This window comes from Salvelinus alpinus, chromosome 21, assembly GCF_045679555.1.
Source record: "Salvelinus alpinus chromosome 21, SLU_Salpinus.1, whole genome shotgun sequence".
In the NCBI taxonomy this organism is placed as follows: Eukaryota; Metazoa; Chordata; class Actinopteri; order Salmoniformes; family Salmonidae; genus Salvelinus; species Salvelinus alpinus.
This window is the reverse complement of record NC_092106.1, coordinates 5,807,916-5,827,284: the sequence shown is the minus strand read 5'-3', so window position 1 is coordinate 5,827,284 and position 19,369 is coordinate 5,807,916. Positions and strand designations below refer to the sequence as shown.

The following is a 19,369-nucleotide window of genomic DNA, read 5'->3' as shown; positions in this document are numbered from 1 at the left end:
TGTTTGTTTGTGTTTTTGTGACTTTGAGAGCACACAGGGTAACAGAGGGAGAAGGAGGCAGATTGTGAGAGAGTTACTAGAGAGAGCGCGAGGGAGGGAGGGAGCAAAGGAGGGAGGGAGCGAGGGAACGTAGCGGAGGAGGTGGCGAGTGCGTGTTGATGCTGTACGTGGCGTCAGTATGATAAGAATAGAGACGACGCGTGCAGCGCGGCTGAGACATCACCTTCACTCCCTCACCAGGGCAGGCCTTACTCACCGTGTATGTGAGGCTGGGCTGTATTTATAAACACAGAAATAATTTTACATTATCGAAGCGGATTCATTTTTACAACATTTTTATTTTTGGATACATTTCAACTACAGAGCTTCAACTACATTTTCACTATTTAAAACTCAAATAATGAAAGGTTAAAGAAATACTTGGCTGTAGAACTGAAAATACTTGACTCAATTGCTGAAAATACTTAGCTGATATGCGGGGTATCGTATGGTGACAAAGGCCAGTGGCTGTTTGTGTGTGTGTGGTGTGCGTGTGCGTGTGCGCCTGTGTGTGTGTGGACGAGGGCGCCGGTGGAGGCATGATGTTATCATGTGGTCCTGGTCAGACAGAATGCCCCTGCAGTGGCCACGCAGAACCCCCCTTTACAGAGCACGCTCACACGGTCAGCAGTCGGAGCAGCCACTGTAAAAGAACAGCAACTATTCAGGGTTAGAGGGCATTAGTAAGGGTATAGTCTGTATTAAAGGTCAAGGTACTGTATAAGTTAGGCTTGAGGATATGGTCTGGCACAGGACGGGTTAGGGTAAGGTTATGGTTCATGTTTAGTGTCATGTTAAGATTTAGGGTTGAACCGAGATCTGGACATGGCGTTAGGGTTGTGGTTGAGGGTAGGGAAATTATTTAGGCTAGGGTTAGGGTTGAACCAGGATGTGGACATGAAGCTAGGCTTAGGGCCAGGGTTTTGGTTGATTTCAAGATCAAGAAGGACTCACAGTATTGATTCCTCCGTCTTTGACCTCAGGGTTGCTATCTGATTTATACAGGGCTGGGGAGAGGGGACACAAACAAATAAAAATCAAATCAAATGTTATTAGTCACATGCGCCGAATACAACAGGTGTAGACCTTACAGTGAAATGCTTACTTACGAGCCCCTAACCAACAATGCATTTTTTTTTAAACGAGTAAGAATAAGAAATAAAAGTAACAAGTAATTAAAGAGCGGCAGTAAAATAACAATAGTGAGACTATATACAGGGTACCGGTACAGAGTCAATGTGCAGGGGCACCGGTTAGTTGAGGTAATATGTACATGTAGGTAAAGTTATTAAAGTGACTATGCATAGATGATAACACAGAAAGTAGCAGCAGGAAGGGGGGGGGGGGGCAATGCAAATAGTAGCAATTTGATTAGATGTTCAGGAGTCTTATGGCTTGGGGATAGAAGCACACAATATTAAGGCTGAATATCAGAACCTGCAACAAAACATAGCTCTCCTAAGTGTGTGTGTGTGTGTGTGTTGAAATACCGAATAGCTTGCGCAGCCTGGTGACACAGGCCACAAAGCCATGGAAAGGCAGGTGCAGCTCCCCAGAGCCAAACCTCTCCCACAGCAGCTGTATGACCTGGCCATCACACTGCACACCTAGCAGGAAGGAGGAAGAAGAGAGGGGAGGAGAGAGAGATGTGTTGTTATCCATTCAAGAGTGGAGTAGAAGGTAAACTGTAACAACGATATGGAAAGTGAGGGAGTGAGTGAGTAAATTAGTAAGTGAGTGAGTGAGAGAGTGTAAGAGAGTGAGAGTGTGTGTGTGTGTGTGCGCCTGTACGCACCAGCAGCCTGGAGGGCCAGACTAAGCTCAAAAGGGCTCATAGTCCCTGAAGAGTCCTGATCAAACTTGAAGAAGATGGACTGAAAGAGAGAGAGAGGTCAATGAAGGATGGTTGAGTAGCTGTAGCTAAGTAATATCACTAATTATAAACCGGGTATTTTGGGTCCTGGATGCTGATTGGCTGAAACAGCATTTCAGCCATGTGTATATCAGACAACATACTTTGGGTATGATGCAAGAACACTATTATGTTGCTAAACAGTTTACAATAGCAATAAGGCACCTCTGTGGTTTCAGGTATATGGCCAATATAGTTCATTTCGTTTAGTTTATTAGTTCGACCATTTAAAAAAAAAACAAGCACACATAAAACTTGAAAAAGCCATAGATGCACATGAATAAAATCATGGAGGATAACACACAATAAAGTCTGGGACTTATTTCCATTGTGGTCCTCTTGAGACAAGATGGCTAGGCAAGATCGAACACAGTTAAACACAGTATGGCAGTGAAATAATCAAACAAAAACAGAGAAGAAGAACATCGATCTCATCATTCCAGTTACCATGGCTAAGGCCAGTATCCAGGCACTCAGCGTTGCGTCGTGCTCAACAACAGCCCTTATCCGCATAACAACAGCCCTTATCCGCTGTATATTGGTCAATACACCGCACCCCCATGGGCTGTATTGCTTAACATATTGGGTTTTGTACCTATAGCAGTCGTACCTGCAGACTGCGAAGAGAGGCCAGCACAGGCTCTGTCTGCTCTTGGGTCAGACTGCTACGCCCCCCAGTCTGACACGTGGGTTAGGGACAGCTCTCAGACACAGACAGAGGCGCTCAACAGTACCAGGGCCCGTATCCACAAAGCATATCAGTGCTGATCTAGGACCAGTTTAGCCTTTTAGATCACAATGAATAAGATTAAATGGACAAATCCTAGATCAGCAGATCTACTCTGACATGCTTTGTGGATACGGGTCCTGGCAAGAAAAACAAAGCCGGTGAGATGTAAGGGGAAAGGTTGTGACAACTGGCCAAATAAAAGGATACTTCCTCTCCAAAGATGAGCTGTCTGCATGTCTCCAGTGGCAGCTGGTAGTCTTTCTCCAGAACTGATAGGGGGAGAGGGGAGGAGTGAACGAGGCAGAGGATTGTATTGGTATATCTAAGCAATAAGGCACAAGGGGGAGTGGTATACGGCCAATATACAACGGCTAAGGGCTGTTACGCACGCTGAGTGCCTGGATACAGCCCTTAGCCGTGGTATATTGGCCATATACCGCAAACCCTCAAGGTGCCTTATTGCTATTATAAACTGGTTAGCAACGTAATTAGAACACTAAAAATAAATGTTTTGTCATACCGGTGGTATACGGTCTGATATACCACAGCTGTCAGCCAATCAGCATTCAGGGCTCGAAGCACCCAGTTTATAATAGCAATTAGGTTTCACCTAGAGAAGTCATCTCTGTTTCCCCAAAAAGTGTCTACCTGCTAGAGGAAACCTTGCTACTCTGCTCCCCCTAATGTCGTTTACTGGTACTGCATTGTAAGAATATTCCCCTCAATAGGACCAACATACAATAGCTGCACCCTTCATTACAGCAGTTTATGGAGTTCTGCACCCTGGTTTGACTAAATTAACCTTATAATGACAACATGAGTTCATGAATGATCTAACCTGAGTTAACCAGCTTCATGAACTCGTTAGCATTCAGCTTGTCATCCTGCCAGGGAGAGAGAACAGGAGGTTAAGACTGTCTAAGGGAGACATTTATCTTCTATGATTGAGTTAGATTTAGAGATGAGAGAATTCCTACCGGCCCCGCCACCTCATCAAAGGTCTTCTGTACTCTCTTGCGATCCTCTGGCAAGACTGGTGGCATTGACATTACCTGTGAAGGACACACACGCGCACACACACACACACACACACACAGTTGGCTTGGTGAACTGGAGAGCAGGACTGCAGTAGAAGTAGGCTTCAGTAAAGTTTAACTCACCATGAGGAAGCCAGTGGAGCAGGTGAAGTCTTGGGTCCTGGAATACAAGGGGGAGCACCATCAGTGTGTTACTAATTATCTTCATCAGCATCATCCTCCCCCCCACCCCCCCACCCTCCTCTCCATACCCCAGATTGTTGCCAGTCTTGGAGTAGACGCGGAGGAAGAATTCCGCAGGCTGGTTGGGACTGTAGGTGGAGGCCAGGATCACGTAGTTTCCCGGGTCCAGCCTCACCTCCTTCCAAACAGCCCTACGGTGACAAAAGGCAAGAAGAAGAGATACAACTTATATTGACTGTTTTCATGAAAATGTGACATATTTGCCGTGACGACTGGCTGCTGAGGTACAGTACCTGAGGGGCTGGTACACCCCAGAACTCCCCACTGGCTGCTTGAAAGAGAAGAAGCTCTGGTCCAGACACAGGCCCCGGAGCTACGAGAGGGGGAGCGGGGAGAAGGAAAGGGGAAGAGAGAGGAAGGCAGAGATAGAAAAGAGGGAGAGAAGGAGGTAGTGGTGGAGAGAGGGGGGCAGCAGACATGGTTGGAAGATTAAAAGCCATGTCATTGTCTAACTAATGAAAATATGTCGTTTAAAAAAAATACTTTATATTAAAATACTCACCTTTGGAGGAACCTGCAGAGACAGGAAAGACGTCAGATTAACTGAAAATGTAGAACATTCACAGCACACACAGGGACAACACATTTTCCCTCCCTCTCTCGCCCTTTCTCACCCTGTAGATGTGGAAGGCGATGTGGAGGAAGTTGATTTTCTTTCTCCGGTCTTTCTGCAGTAGTTCCACCAGCACGGTGCACTGCTTTGCTTTCTCCTTCTGCTTCTCTGCCACCTTCTTCTCCCCCGGGGTCATCTCTATATCATCATCATGCTCGGCAAGGACAAGCTGGAACTGGGGATTCTTCCAGAAAGATCCTACAATAGAGAGAGAGAAAGAGAGAGACACAGAGAGAGGGGGGGGGGGGGTAGAGGAGGGATTGTTGAAAAGGAAAGGTAGTAAATGACAAGTGGATGAAATTACAAACATTCTGCTTTTGGAAACACACACACACTCACGAGGGTAACTACAGCTTCCCCCTGCAGTGGAGCCCGATACCCAGGAGCCTTTGTGGGAGCTGAGGGTCCAGGCAGAGGGGGGGTCAGCAGGGGAGTCGGGGTCAGTGGGTGTGTCCTCTTCCACTATGGGGTCAGGGTCCACACTACAGAGCTCCACTGTGTCAAACAGCTTGTTGAAGTCCTCCGCACTGATCCTGACACACAGAGCGGATACACACTGTCAGAATGTGTTTGTGTGCTGTTGTTGTAAAGTGTGAAACTAGATGAGATGTAGAGTTAGAGTGAGAAGCATTTATTAAAGTGTCACTTCACAATGATACAATAGTTGACAATACAAAAGACAGATTTAAAAAAACACAATTGTGGACCACTCAAACAGTGTTGAGACACAAAAAGCAGTCATAGTCAAACATGGTACAGTATTTCATTTGGAGTCATCTATAATACGTACAGTACATCATCTATACATATCAGTTATTATACATGACGTTATATATACACATGTATGCATAAAGAAAAACAAAGTACAATCGATAAAAGGCGAGATTGGTCGATGTACAGTGCCTTCAGAAAGTACTCACACCCTTTGACTTTTTCCACATTTTGTTGTGTTACAGTCTGAATTTAAAATGGATTAAATTAATATTTTTTTGTCACTGGCCTACACACAATACACCATAATGTCAAAGCAGAATTAGGTTTTTCTAAATTTTAACAAATGAATAACAAATGAAAAGCTGAAATGTCTTGAGTCGATAAGTATTCAACCCCTTTCTTATGGCAAGCCTAAAAAAGGGCAGATGTGTAAAAATGTAATATCCCTTTGAGCATGGTGAAGTTATTAATTACACTTTGGATGGTGTATCAATACACCCAGTCACTACAAAGATACAGGCGTCCTATCTCAGTTGCAAGACAGGAAGGAAACCGCTCAGGGATTTCACTATGAGGCCAATGGTGACTTTAAAACAGTTACAGAGTTTAATGGCTGTGATAGGAGAACACTGAGGATGGATCAACAACATTGTAGTTACTCCACAATACTAACCTAATTGACAGAGTGAAAAGAAGGAAGCCTATAGAGGATACAAATATTCCAAATCATGCATCTTGTTTGCAACAATGCACTAAAGTAATACTGCAAAAAATGTGGCAAAGCAATTCACTTTTTGTCCTGAATACAAAGTGTTATGTTTGGGGAAAATCCAATACAACACATTACTTAGTACCACTCTCCATATTTTCAAGCATAGTGGTGGCTGCATCATGTTATGGGTATGCTTGTAATCATTAAGGTCTGGGAAGTTTTTGAGGATAAAAAAACAAATGGAATGGAGCTAAACACAGGCAAAATCCTAGAGAAAAACCTGGTTCAGTCTGCTTTCCACCAGACACTGAGAGATGAATTCACCTTTCAGCAGGACAATAACCTAAAACACAAGGCCAAATCTATGCTGGAGTTGCTTACCAAGAAGACATTGAATGTTCCTGAGTGGCCTAATTGCAGTTGTGACTTAAATCTGCTTGAAAATCTAAGGCAAGACCTGAAAATGGTTGTCTAGTAATGACAGACAACCAACATTTCTGTATTTCATTTTCAATAAATTTGCACAAAAACAATCAAACATGTTTTCACTTTGTCATTATGGGGTACTGCGTGTAGATGGGAGAGAAAAAAAAGCTATTTAATACAATTTGAATTCAGGGTGTCACACAACAAAATGTGTCCACAAGGTGTATGAATACTTTCTGAATGCACTGTATGTGTATGTATGTGTTTACATATGTTTGTGTCTACGTGTGTTTGTAACCAGAACATACCAGAACTCTCCGTCCTCACTGTTTTTCAGATCAATCCTTTTCTTCTCAGCAGCATCCACATCATCCCAGTCTTTACTCCTGCAATTACACACAAAGGATTACATGCCTGTGTAATGACAAAATGAAACACACACACACACACACAATTCCTCACTTGTCACTCCAGGGTCCAGAGTACTCCACAAATCCCCAGGGGTTCCTCAGCCTCAGCAACAAGGCCTCACCAGCCGGCTTCTTCACCTGAACCACATACACACACGCACACACATGCACACGCACACACACACAGACAAACAATTATTTGAGCAAAATGAGAAAGTGGATTCTTTTCTGATGACTTTAGCTTGGTGAAGCACAGTATGATACATACCGTGACAGTGTCTGTGATGGCGTAGGCATGGCCCTTCACCAGTCCCTCTGCAGTCACTGTGCCTATCTCACGATAGTTACTAGCCTGTGGAGATACACAGCACATAGAGAGCAACTCACCACAGGTGCTGCATACACAGTGAGAATCACACTTGCCATCACAGTAGCTATTGACGAAGGAGAGGTGTGAGGAAGGTACATAGCTTTGTTGGTACAGCATTCACCATAAAGTCTATGAGTCATATTTGTTCCATGGAAAGTGACAAGGGGATACCTAACTGAATGCATTTAACTGAAATGTGTTTTTCTCATTTAACCCAACTCCTCTGAATCAGAGATGTGCGGGGGGCTGCCTTAATCGTCATCGGCGCCCGGGGAACAGCGGGTTAACTGCCTTGCTCAGGAGCCGAACGACAGATTTTTACCATGTCAGCTCTGGGATTCAATCCGGCAACCTTTCGGTTTCTGGCCCAACGCTCCTACCTGCCAGGCTACCTGCCACCCCATCGGGTGTGAGTGTGTGCGTTCTTGCGTGCATGTATGTGCTGTACCTGTATGAAGCAGCTGAGCAGGCTGCCACGGGACAGGGCATCGGAGAGGGCTTTCCACATGACCCTGGGGGCGCGGGAGGAGACAGGGAGGGAGTAGGCTATGCCCCCTGTAAAATCCTCCATCGCCTCTGAGATATTACCCCCCTTCAGACTTCCATATGACCCAATCAGCCTGCTCCGAGATAGGCGTAGAGGGAGCATGAGAAAGGGGTGTGTGGAGAGAAAGGGGGAGGAGAGAGAGTGGTGTGGGAGAGGAAGGATTGAGACACACACGAACGCTCAAATTATGTACGACATTACACACACACACGGATGCATGGATGGACGCACGCACGCACACACACACACACACACACCCCGGTTGACTGACTTGGCATAGGCTTTCTCCACCAGGGCGCTCCAGTACTCGTTGCGGGTACAGGAGTAGCTGAAGAGCAGACGGCCCTCGCGTACAGGTAGCCTGTCATCTACTACCACCTCCACCCACTCACCATACTGCCAGAACTACACGGGGGGGGGGGGGGGGTATGGACGGAGAGGGAGGCATAAAAAGGGTGGACAGGGAGGGAGGGAGGAAGGATGAGGCGTAAGGAGGAGGATGTAGGGAGAGACAGGTAGAGGGAGGGAGGAGGGAGAAGGGAAAGAGATATATATTTGATGTGTTGCATAACAGTGGGCAAGTACAAGCCTGCATCACTTGCCCATAAGCAAGGCTGTGTGTGTGTGTGTGTGTGTGTGTGTGTGTGTGTGTGTGTGTGTGTGTGTGTGTGTGTGTGTGTGTGTGTGTGTGTGTGTGTGTGTGTGTGTGTGTGTGTGTGTGTCAGGGTAGTAGCTACCTACAAGTCTGTACTATACACCCAACATAACCCCTCCAGGTCTACTCATATGTACCCTTTTTTCCCAACCAATGCGTTAAGTCATGCCACACATACTTCACTGAGAGGGCCAAGTCACCTGAGAAAATATTAACGCAGTCCGTCAATCTAAGTAACATAATTTAAAAAATCCCCATCAAAATCCGTCAATTTAAGCTAGTGATATCTGCATTGGATGAGTCTCAATCCAACGCATCCGCCGATGTCGCACTTCCACATCTGTGGTGAAAGGTGAAAGGTGAAAGGTGGCTGAGCTAGAGCGGTGTTTGTCAGACCATGAGACATCCCAGAAATCGGTTTTCTCACGAAAACGTCTATAGCGTCCAAACCGTGCCCTACAAACTAATGTGACCCCACTGTGGAAAGGGGAGATTCTCACGAACACGATGGTGTTCTCTGTTTTGCAAAAGTCTGAATGCTCGGATCAACTCTACTCCTCGGCAAGAGCGTCCGGTGTGCACTCTGAACACTCCGAGAGTTTACGAATGAACAATCTGACAACGCTCTGAGTTTACGAGCGCCCAGAGTGTACTCTGGCACTCCAGATTGAATTCATGAATACACCCGTAGTATAAACCAACCTTTAGTCTTGAAATCTTTGGTTGTTTAGTACATGGCTTTACATGTGAATCCTTAAAGAGATGGGTGGGGCTAAGGCTTAAGATGGTGTGAACTATGCTGAATGGGTGTTGACAAAGAAGAGCTCTCCAGTAGGTTTACCAAAACATTCAAGGGACATTTTCTCAAAAGTGATGTTACAAGTTTATCAACTTTCAAAGCAGAATTACTTTCCCATTGTTCCTCAACTGTAGTGTCTGATATACCATTTTCTAGCTCTGAGTCTCTACTTTTATCCAATGTAAAAAACACCATTTCAAATTTTGCTACATATGACCGAATCGAGCCGGTCGGTCACAAAGGGGTCCTAAAATTCTAAAGCAAATAGATAAATGATCCATAGTACGACCATATTAAAACAATTCCGTATGTAAACTTAGAACCCACCCTCCCCCCAGGGGTAAAGCAATTAGAGAAAATCACTAAGGCATAACTCATGACTTCTATGATGTTTTAATGGTTTAATGAGACAATGTTTTAATAATCAATCTCTTTAATCCTGACACAATTGGTTCAGAGAAGATGCCTTTGAGGCAAATGTAAAATATTAAATGATAATGACGATAGGGGCAAGTGTGCAGAGACGAGAGCGAATGGGTTAGAGGTGTGTGCACAACGTGAGTGTGTGTGAGTGTGTTTGTGTGTGGGGGGGTAATTAAAGATCACCCTCATTAGTGAAGGGGTAGGCTGAGGGGGGGAGGGGATCATCAACTAGATTTTGCCTCGGGATGATTTTTTTCTTGAGCGGATGGTCAGGGGGCCTGAACATAATTGCAAATAATTTGTAGACTGCAAATTGACCACAATTGTCACGTTCTGACCATAGTTCTTTTGTGTTTTCTTTGTTTTAGTGTTGGTCAGGACGTGAGCTGGGTGGGCATTCTATGTTGTGTGTCTAGTTTGTCCGTTTCTATGTATGGCCTGATATGGTTCTCAATCAGAGGCAGGTGTTAGTCATTGTCTCTGATTGGGAACCATATTTAGGTAGCTTGTTTTGTGTTGGGGTTTGTGGGTGGTTGTCTTCTGTCTTTGTGTTCTCTGCACCAGATAGGACTGTTTCGGTTTTGCCACGTTTGTTATTTTGTATTTGTGTAGTGTTCACGTTTATCGTCTTTTATTAAACATGTTGAACACGAACTACGCTGCGTCTTGGTCCGATCCCTGCTACACCTCCTCTTCAGACGAAGAGGAGGATGGCTGCCGTTACAACAATAAGCCCAAACAGATATAGTATTTGACTAAAACGTAAGCATTTCAAACCTTGTTTTCAAACCTTGCTTGTATACGATCACATATATCTCTCTATTATGCGTGGGAATACTTTGGAACAGATTTCCTAAATTAAAATCACTTGGAGCTGATTTGCGGTTGTTTTTATAGTCATTTATGTCCAACTATAAAAATATATATATAAAAAAATGTGTTCACCATATTTGGCCCACGAGCCGCCAGTTGGGGAACCCTGATCTAGTTACACCACCTCCTCCCATAACACACACACTCTCTGTCATAACACACTCCTCTGTTCTCTTTTCATTTCCACCATATTGCAATCTTCAGCCCTGCTTTTACTATTCTCGCTCTTTTACAAGACCTGCTACTCTAATAAGATAGTAAGGGACATTCTCATTGCATTCACAAAAAGTGAGTATGCAGAACACGTGTACACAGCAAACTCATGAACCCTCCCCACGTCTTACCATGAAGTGGAAGATGCCAGCATAGGATTCTGTCAGGCTCTGATTAGGTGGTACCACTTTGACAAAGAGATTGGGGTGCATGGTAAGGCAGGACAGGGCAGCCAGAAGCCAACAGTCACCTATTAGAAAAAAGAAAGAGACAGGCCAAAGGAATATGCATGTTAACTAGCAGTATCGATTTGATTTGATTTCAGTTGATTCTACATGTATTTTTAATTTCAAATAATTTCCTGAGGCTTGTGGAAGATATGCCACTGCAGAGTTCCCACACTCACACTTTCTCCCTACCAAACACACCCACATGCACACACGCACACACGCACACAAACATGCCTGTACACACACAGGCCCATTCCTCTCTAACCGTAAACAGCTGCTATGTGTATTCGTGTAGAGGAAAGAAAGAGGTGTTGATGTTTGACGCACGTATGCGCACACACACACACACACACACACACACACACACACACACACACACACACACACACACACACACACACACACACACACACACACACACACACACACACACACACACACATTGCCATCAGATTCATCACACAAACCTTGAGGACAAAATGAATCAAGCAACAAGAAAGCAAGATGAGCATTCTCACCATTTCACACAAATTAAAAACAGACTGGGCGTCACATGAAAAGCGGTCACAAACAAATCACATAGTTTTTGATCTGAGAAAGGGGTGTGATCACAGGATCCCGACTCCCTTTAGACCCACAGATACTCCAAAAGGAGGTTGGGACTGGGAGACTGGGAGGTGAGAACACGAATGTCACCCCGATCCCCCTGCTATTGGGCAATGGGTTTGGAGCGGAGCCCCCGGGGCGATGTGGAGGGGTGACATATTCAGTGTGATTGATAGTGATCCTCCAGAATCACTGAGAGACTGAACCATACAGAGAAGAGAACCAGGATCTCTCAACCCCATTCCCAGGAGAATAGGTTTGGAGAAGTGAGGGTAATCTGGTTATATAGGAAAACTGTGGGTTGGAGTTAATTGTCTACGCGTTACTGAAATGATACCCCATCCTATGATGTTTAAAACAGCACACATTTACCCAGCTGGCCCTGGCAGATATCGGTGGTGCACGTTGTGTCCTCCACAAACACAGCATTGGCACTGATCTCCTGCAGAGAGAGAGACAAGGGGCAGAGTTCAAGACTACAGTTTACCCCACAGCACATTTTGCCGTTGAGTCTGAGGGAATGTGAAAGCAACACAACACTCATTTCCACATAACAGTTGACTGGATAATGACAAGGCAATGTTAATGATGTAAACTGCGTTACACAGGTTGTTATCTCGTCATTCCATCTCTGTTCTGCTTTTAGAGATATCCTGTCACATCGCGCTCCACGAGTTACTTCCGGCGCCGACAGAGATGGCCGCCTCGCTTCGCGTTCCTAGGAAACTATGCAGTATTTTGTTTTTTTATGTGTTATTTCTTACATTGGTACCCCAGGTAATCTTAGGTTTCATTACATACAGTCGGGAGGAACTACTGAATATAAGAGCAACGTCAACTCACCATCATTACAACCAGGAATATGACTCTCCCGAAGCGGATCCTGTGTTTTGCCTTCCACCCAGTACAATGGATCTGATCCCAGCCGGCGACCCTAAACAACGACGCCGTAAAAGGGGCAAACGAAGCGGTCTTCTGGTCAGGCTTCGGAGACGGGCACATCGCGCTCCACTCCCTAGCATACTACTCGCCAATGTCCAGTCTCTTGACAACAAGGTTGACGAAATCCGAGCAAGGGTAACATTCCAGAGAGACATCAGAGACTGTAACGTTCTTTGCTTCACAGAAACATGGCTCACTCGAGAGACGCTAACGGAGTCGGTGCAGCCAGCTGGTTTCTTCACGCATCGCGCCGACAGAAACAAACATCTTTCTGGTAAGAAGAGGGGCGGGGTGTATGCCTTATGATTAACGAGACGTGGTGTGATCATAACAACATACAGGAACTCAAGTCTTTCTGTTCACCTGATTTAGAATTCCTCACAATCAAATGTCGACCAAGGGAATTCTCTTCGATTATAATCACAGCCGTATATATTCCCCCCCAAGCAGACACATCGATGGCCCTGGACGAACTTTATCTGACTCTATGTAAACTGGAAACCACACACCCTGAGGCTGCATTCATCGTAGCTGGGGATTTTAACAAGGCTAATCTGAAAACAAAACTCCCTAAATTCTATCAGCATATCGATTATGCTACCAGGGCTGGTAAAACCTTGGATCATTGTTATACTAACTTCCGCGACGCATATAAGGCCCTTCCCCTCCCTCCTTTCGGAAAAGCTGACCACGACTCCATTTTGTTGCTTCCAGCCTACAAACAGAAACTAAAACAGCAAGCTCCCGCGCTCAGGTCTGTTCAACGCTGGTCCGACCAATCTGATTCCACGCTTCAAGACTGCTTCGATCACGTGGATTGGGATATGTTCCGCATTGCGTCCAACAACAGCATTGACGAATACACTGATTCGGTGAGCGAGTTCATTAGAAAGTGCATTGACGATGTCGTACCCACAGCAACGATTAAAACATTCCCAAACCAGAAACCGTGGATTGATGGCAGCATTCGCGTGAAACTGAAAGCGCGAACCACTGCTTTTAACCAGGGCAAGGTGACCGGAAACATGACCGAATACAAACAGTGTAGCTATTCCCTCCACAAGGCAAACAAACAAGCTAAGTGCCAGTATAGAGACAAAGTAGAGTCGCAATTCAACAGCTCAGACACAAGAGGTATGTGGCAGGGTCTACAGTCAATCACGGATTACAAAAAGAAAACCAGCCCCGTCGCGGACCAGGATGTCTTGCTCCCAGACAGACTAAATAACTTTTTTGCTCGCTTTGAGGACAATACAGTGCCACTGACACGGCCTGCTACCAAAACCTGCGGGCTCTCCTTCACTGCAGCCGAAGTGAGTAAAACATTTAAACGTGTTAACCCTCGCAAGGCTGCAGGCCCAGACGGCATTCCCAGCCGCGTCCTCAGAGCATGCGCAGACCAGCTGGCTGGTGTGTTTAAGGACATATTCAATCAATCCTTATCCCAGTCTGCTGTTCCCACATGCTTCAAGAGGGCCACCATTGTTCCTGTTCCCAAGAAAGCTAAGGTAACTGAGCTAAACGACTACCGCCCCGTAGCACTCACTTCCGTTTGAGAGACTAGTCAAGGACCATATCACCTCCACCCTACCTGACACCCTAGACCCACTCCAATTTCCTTACCGACCCAATAGGTCCACAGACGACGCAATCGCAACCACACTGCACACTGCCCTAACCCATCTGGACAAGAGGAATACCTATGTGAGAATGATGTTCATCGACTACAGCTCAGCATTTAACACCATAGTACCCTCCAAACTCGTCATCAAGCTCGAGACCCTGGGTCTCGACCCCGCCCTTTGCAACTGGGTCCTGGACTTCCTGACGGGCCGCCTCCAGGTGGTGAGGGTAGGTAACAACATCTCCACCCCGCTGATCCTCAACACTGGGGCCCCACAAGGGTGCGTTCTGAGCCCTCTCCTGTACTCCCTGTTCACCCACGACTGCGTGGCCATGCACGCCTCCAACTTAATCATCAAGTTTGCGGACGACACTACAGTGGTAGGCTTGATTACCAACAACGACGAGACGGCCTACAGGGAGGAGGTGAGGGCCCTCGGAGTGTGGTGTCAGGAAAATAACCTCACACTCAACGTCAACAAAACAAAGGAGATGATTGTGGACTTCAGGAAACAGCAGAGGGAGCACCCCCCTATCCAGATCGACGGGACAGTAGTGGAGAGGGTAGTAAGTTTTAAGTTCCTCGGCGTACACATCACGGACAAACTGAATTGGTCCACCCACACAGACAGCGTTGTGAAGAAGGCGCAGCAGCGCCTCTTCAACCTCAGGAGGCTGAAGAAATTCGGCTTGTCACCAAAAGCACTCACAAACTTCTACAGATGCACAATCGAGAGCATCCTGTCAGGCTGTATCACCGCCTGGTACGGCAACTGCTCCGCCCACAACCGTAAGGCTCTCCAGAGGGTAGTGAGGTCTGCACAACGCATCACCGGGGGCAAACTACCTGCCCTCCAGGACACCTACACCACCCGATGTCACAGGAAGGCCATAAAAATCATCAAGGACAACAACCACCCGAGCCACTGCCTGTTCACCCCGCTATCATCCAGAAGTCGAGGTCAGTACAGGTGCATCAAAGCAGGGACCGAGAGACTGAAAAACAGCTTCTATCTCAAGGCCATCAGACTGTTAAACAGCCACCACTAACATTTAGTGGCCGCTGCCAACATACTGACTTAACTCTAGCCACTTTAATAATGGGAATTAATGGAAATTATGTAAAAATGTATCACTAGCCACTTTAAACAATGTCACTTAATATAATGTTTACATACCCTACATTACTCATCTCATATGTATATGTATATACTGTACTCTATATCATCTACTGCATCTTGCCATCTTTATGTAATACATGTATCACTAGCCACTTTAAACTATGCCACTTTATGTTTATATACCCTACATTACTCATCTCATATGTATATACTGTACTCTATACCATCTACTGCATCTTGCCTATGCCCTTCTGTACGATCACTCATTCATATATCTTTATGTACATATTCTTTATCCCTTTACACTTGTGTGTATAAGGTAGTAGTTGTGGAATTGTTAGGTTAGATTACTTGTTGGTTATTACTGCATTGTCGGAACTAGAAGCACAAGCATTTCGCTACACTCGCATTAACATCTGCTAACCATGTGTATGTGACAAATAAAAATTTGATTTGATTTTGTCCAGCTGTTTGGCTCAGAGTCTGGTCTGTAAGTTCTCTCTCTTCTCTCTGAACATGCTCTGTCTGTTCTGTCAGTTCCCTCTCTTCTCTCTGAACATGCTCCAGCAGATCAATCTATCTTCCTTAGAACTAGACCACACCTGACAGTGAGTCAGCTCAGGTGTAGCCTACATCTGTCCAAGAGCAACATCCCAATTGTACACAACTAGACCTACTCATATCCCCATCAAACTCAATGCATAAGGTCAATATAAAAGTTAGAACATAGGCTGCAGATGTCCGTAAGATACGCATGACTATCATGAGTAAGAAACTTGACTCTTGCAATATACAAGTAGGCGATGTTTTTGAGCGTGACCGCATGGCTGGCTATCATGTAGTCCAGTGGTCACCAACCGGTCGATCGCGACTGGTCCATCTTCAAGGTATTCCTACTCGATAACCAAACATCCCTATAGAAAACCCAACGATAAAGGCTTCCGCGCCTTTTTTTTCGTTATTCCTGTTGCGCTGTTGTAGGTAGATGCACTTGATTCAAAAGCCCTGCGCACCGGGTAGGCAAAGTGTTCCATTTTTAACCATTTCATTTGTCTGAAAATACATGGTCCGACAACGCCACCCTGGCGGACCGGGAGATCTGTGGCTAAATCGAGTGCGCCTATACTGCGCTGGCAAATCCGATAGCACAAATCACCGTGCCTATAGCTTCCACACCCTGGCTACAGCAAAGTTTGATATTAGCCTATGTGAGATGTAATAACTTTTAAAACGATGACTAGAGAGACTGTCAAAGAATACAGCAAATCGCTGCTGTTCCGAGTGAGTTCATGTCTACGTTTTTATTCGGTAGTGTCAAAACAGTTTTTATTTAAAACTATTGCAAAACAAAACGTGCTTCTCCCTACTTTCACTGGCGCTGCAATGAATGAGTAGCCAAGTGTATTATTAGCATTTCGTCCTGTCTATTTTAATATCAAGGAATATTTAACTTCCTCTGTTCATAGGAACAACATGAATTTGTGCATGAGGCAGATGCAGTGTGACTCGAGTTTCGCCATCAGGTGGAAGGTGTCCCCACTCTCTGGTCAGTCTCACCAGAGGAAAGGAAGGAGAGCATGGGCCGTGAGATCAGGGACTCTGCTGCTCTCTCCCTCCGCTAAGACTAATGCCGGGTTCAAAACAACTCGGAACATGGAAATCTCCGACTGCAGAGTATTCAAGACAATTGGGAACTCGGGAGAAAAAAAAATCTGACTGGGAAAAGTCGTGTTTAACGGTTATCCAACTCGGAATTCAAAAATCGGAAAATCTAGAACTCCGACTTTCCGATCTGAAAATCACTGATGTCATGATTTGAAAGCACCATGACCATCAGATGCAGGTAGCATCAGTCCAGTAAAAGAAAAATGCTAATCATTTCAGTTGCTACACCAACTGAACCATTTTGTTATCAAAGATCGAGTTTTAAAATATAATATGGTTTGAGAAGAACAATATTGGCAGGCCAGGCATATAGCCAATATGCTGTGTTAATGTATTAGGCCTACTGCACAAACCTCATTCCTACAGAACAGTTTTTATTAGGTTAAACATTCTGTGCGGTAGATCTCGTCTTGCTTTTTGACTGCGAAAGTGATCTCGACTCTCTTGATGTAAACACGGATAGGACGGTAGCCTACCTTGGGTCGCAGCCACTTGATCTCCTTTTTGGGGTCTGGGTCGGTAGGCATACCGATGGAGCTCTGGTTCGGGGCGAAGTTTGGGTCAGAGAACAGTGAACCGGATTTAACGCACGCATCTAGGAGGGCTACATAGTGCTGGTCCCGAAATTGAACAGGGTTGGCAATGGAACCAGTTGCGAACCTCTGAGTCTCCATTTTCAATGGTAAAGTTGAGATCAAAATAGCAAATGTCTATGCTTATTTTGGGGGGACTTGTACACCAATCCCAGTTCTTAAATACACACACTCATTCACCTATATGGAGACATAGAGGCGCCTCCCTTAGTCGAACCGTTCCAGCAAGGTATGCAGAGCCTCCGGGAAGTTTAGAATGTTCACATAGATTTAACGCTATCAAGGTCAATTGTGATCGAATCAACATAATATTAGCCACGTTCAATGCAACATACTGAAACAAAACGAACTATGCCAGACTTAGTATGGGGGGGGGGGGGGGGGCGACACATATATTTTATGGAATTTAACACAAATTATACCCGCCTACACAAGAGATTGTGCAGAGCGCATCGGAGTAGGATTCAATTGCATTGAATGGCACAAGCGAGTAGATTACTCTTGTGTTGAGATCAAGGCGAGTTATTAGTCCAGTTATACAGTAGCTCATTTCTGGTCAGAAATGGTGGAGTGATTGCTTCATACAAAAGCACAACACGTGTACATTTCTAACCATCTGAAAAACGAGTTAGGTAAAGAGGTATTTGTATGTCTTAAAAGGGGCGGTGTTGTATTTTGAGTCAGGCTTGTATAAGCTAAGGAGCCAATAGGCAGAGAGAGGGTAGCATACATTTTTGTCATTCACCTGTTTGAGCCCCACCGGTTTTGTTAACTGCTTAGCATTTTATTTTAGCATTAATTCGTGTCACATATCAGTTTGCAAACAAAAACAAATGTATTGAGTGAATAAAGCCGCATGCATACAAACACGCACCTTTTTCTTGCTCTCTTGATTAATGCAGCTCCAAAATGCAGATGTTTCCGACCTGAAAATCACTGACGTCATGATTCGACCTTGTTTTTTCCCAAGTTCCCAGTTGTCTTGAAAGCACCATAAATCCAGAGAATGACAGACTTTCATGACAAAGTTCATGTCTTAATAATCGAAATTACGGATTGCCTCTTATCTTCTCATCGTTCCCTTATGCCATAGTTTGCACATCTCAATTGCTATAGGTCTACTGCTTCTATAGGTCTATCTCATCAGTATCTTATTCATAATTTTAGGCAATGTTGGAATGATTTCATTGTTTTGCTTACATTGTGTATTATAATTAGCACATGTGCTTTTCTTGACAAGGAGGAGATTCTATATAATGTTGTTGGGTCTGTAACCATGTTTACCAGTGACAGTCTTTTCCCATTGAAAAATTTGTTTTCAACAAAAAGGTCAGTAATAGACCCATGTAATTCCAGGGTTGTTTTGTTTGCGCGATACGCTGTCTGTGCGTCGGTATATTGTATATGAAAGTGAATCCTCATGACTGTATTTTCCTTCCTTTTTAGACCACATAGGCCTAATAAAATACTTCAAATGGTAGGCTAACCGTCTCTCTCTCGCTGCGTGTGTGTGTGTGTGTAACAGTATAACTTTAAACCGTCCCCTCGCCCCGACACGGGCGCGAACCAGGGACCCTCTGCACACATCAACAACTGACACCCACGAAGCGTCGTTACCCATCGCTCCACAAAAGCCGCGGCCCTTGCAGAGCAAGGGGCAACACTACTTATAGGTTTCAGAGCAAGTGACGTAACTGATTGAAACGCTACTAGCGCGTACCCGCTAACTAGCTAGCCATTTCACATCCGTTACACTCACCCCCCTTTCAACCTCCTCCTTTTCCGCAGCAACCAGTGATCCGGGTCAACAGCATCAATGTAACAGTATAACTTTAGTCCGTCCCCTCGCCCATACCCGGGCTCGAACCAGGGA

At 45.1% G+C, this 19,369-nt stretch overlaps 1 protein-coding gene across 1 annotated transcript; it reads right to left on the bottom strand.

Annotated features, from left to right (window-relative positions):
- Positions 1–318: 318 nt before the first annotated feature.
- On the bottom strand, positions 319–17,696 carry LOC139547668 (calpain-9-like). The gene is made up of 22 exons (XM_071356652.1): positions 17,380–17,696; positions 11,925–11,994; positions 10,848–10,966; positions 8,025–8,158; positions 7,655–7,826; positions 7,105–7,188; positions 6,889–6,974; positions 6,735–6,812; positions 4,914–5,107; positions 4,576–4,772; positions 4,464–4,475; positions 4,195–4,274; positions 3,970–4,092; positions 3,842–3,878; positions 3,659–3,733; positions 3,520–3,565; positions 2,889–2,950; positions 2,562–2,630; positions 1,835–1,913; positions 1,530–1,646; positions 994–1,046; positions 319–682 (listed from the first exon to the last, which is right to left on the bottom strand). The coding sequence occupies exons 1-22, from the start codon at positions 17,575–17,577 to the stop codon at positions 656–658; spliced, it is 2,112 nt and encodes a 703-aa protein (XP_071212753.1). The 5' UTR covers positions 17,578–17,696; the 3' UTR covers positions 319–655.
- Positions 17,697–19,369: the final 1,673 nt, after the last annotated feature.

Excerpts from the sequence above, each read along its gene's own strand:
- LOC139547668 (XM_071356652.1), bottom strand. The coding sequence starts at position 17,577 with ATGGAGACTCAGAGGTTCGCAACTGGTTCCATTGCCAACCCTGTTCAA. Across the intron at positions 7,189-7,654 it reads TGCTCAGCTGCTTCATACAG|GCTAGTAACTATCGTGAGAT; the intron begins GTACAGCACATA and ends GTATCTCCACAG. Across the intron at positions 1,047-1,529 it reads CAGGCTGCGCAAGCTATTCG|CCCTGTATAAATCAGATAGC; the intron begins GTATTTCAACAC and ends CCCTCTCCCCAG.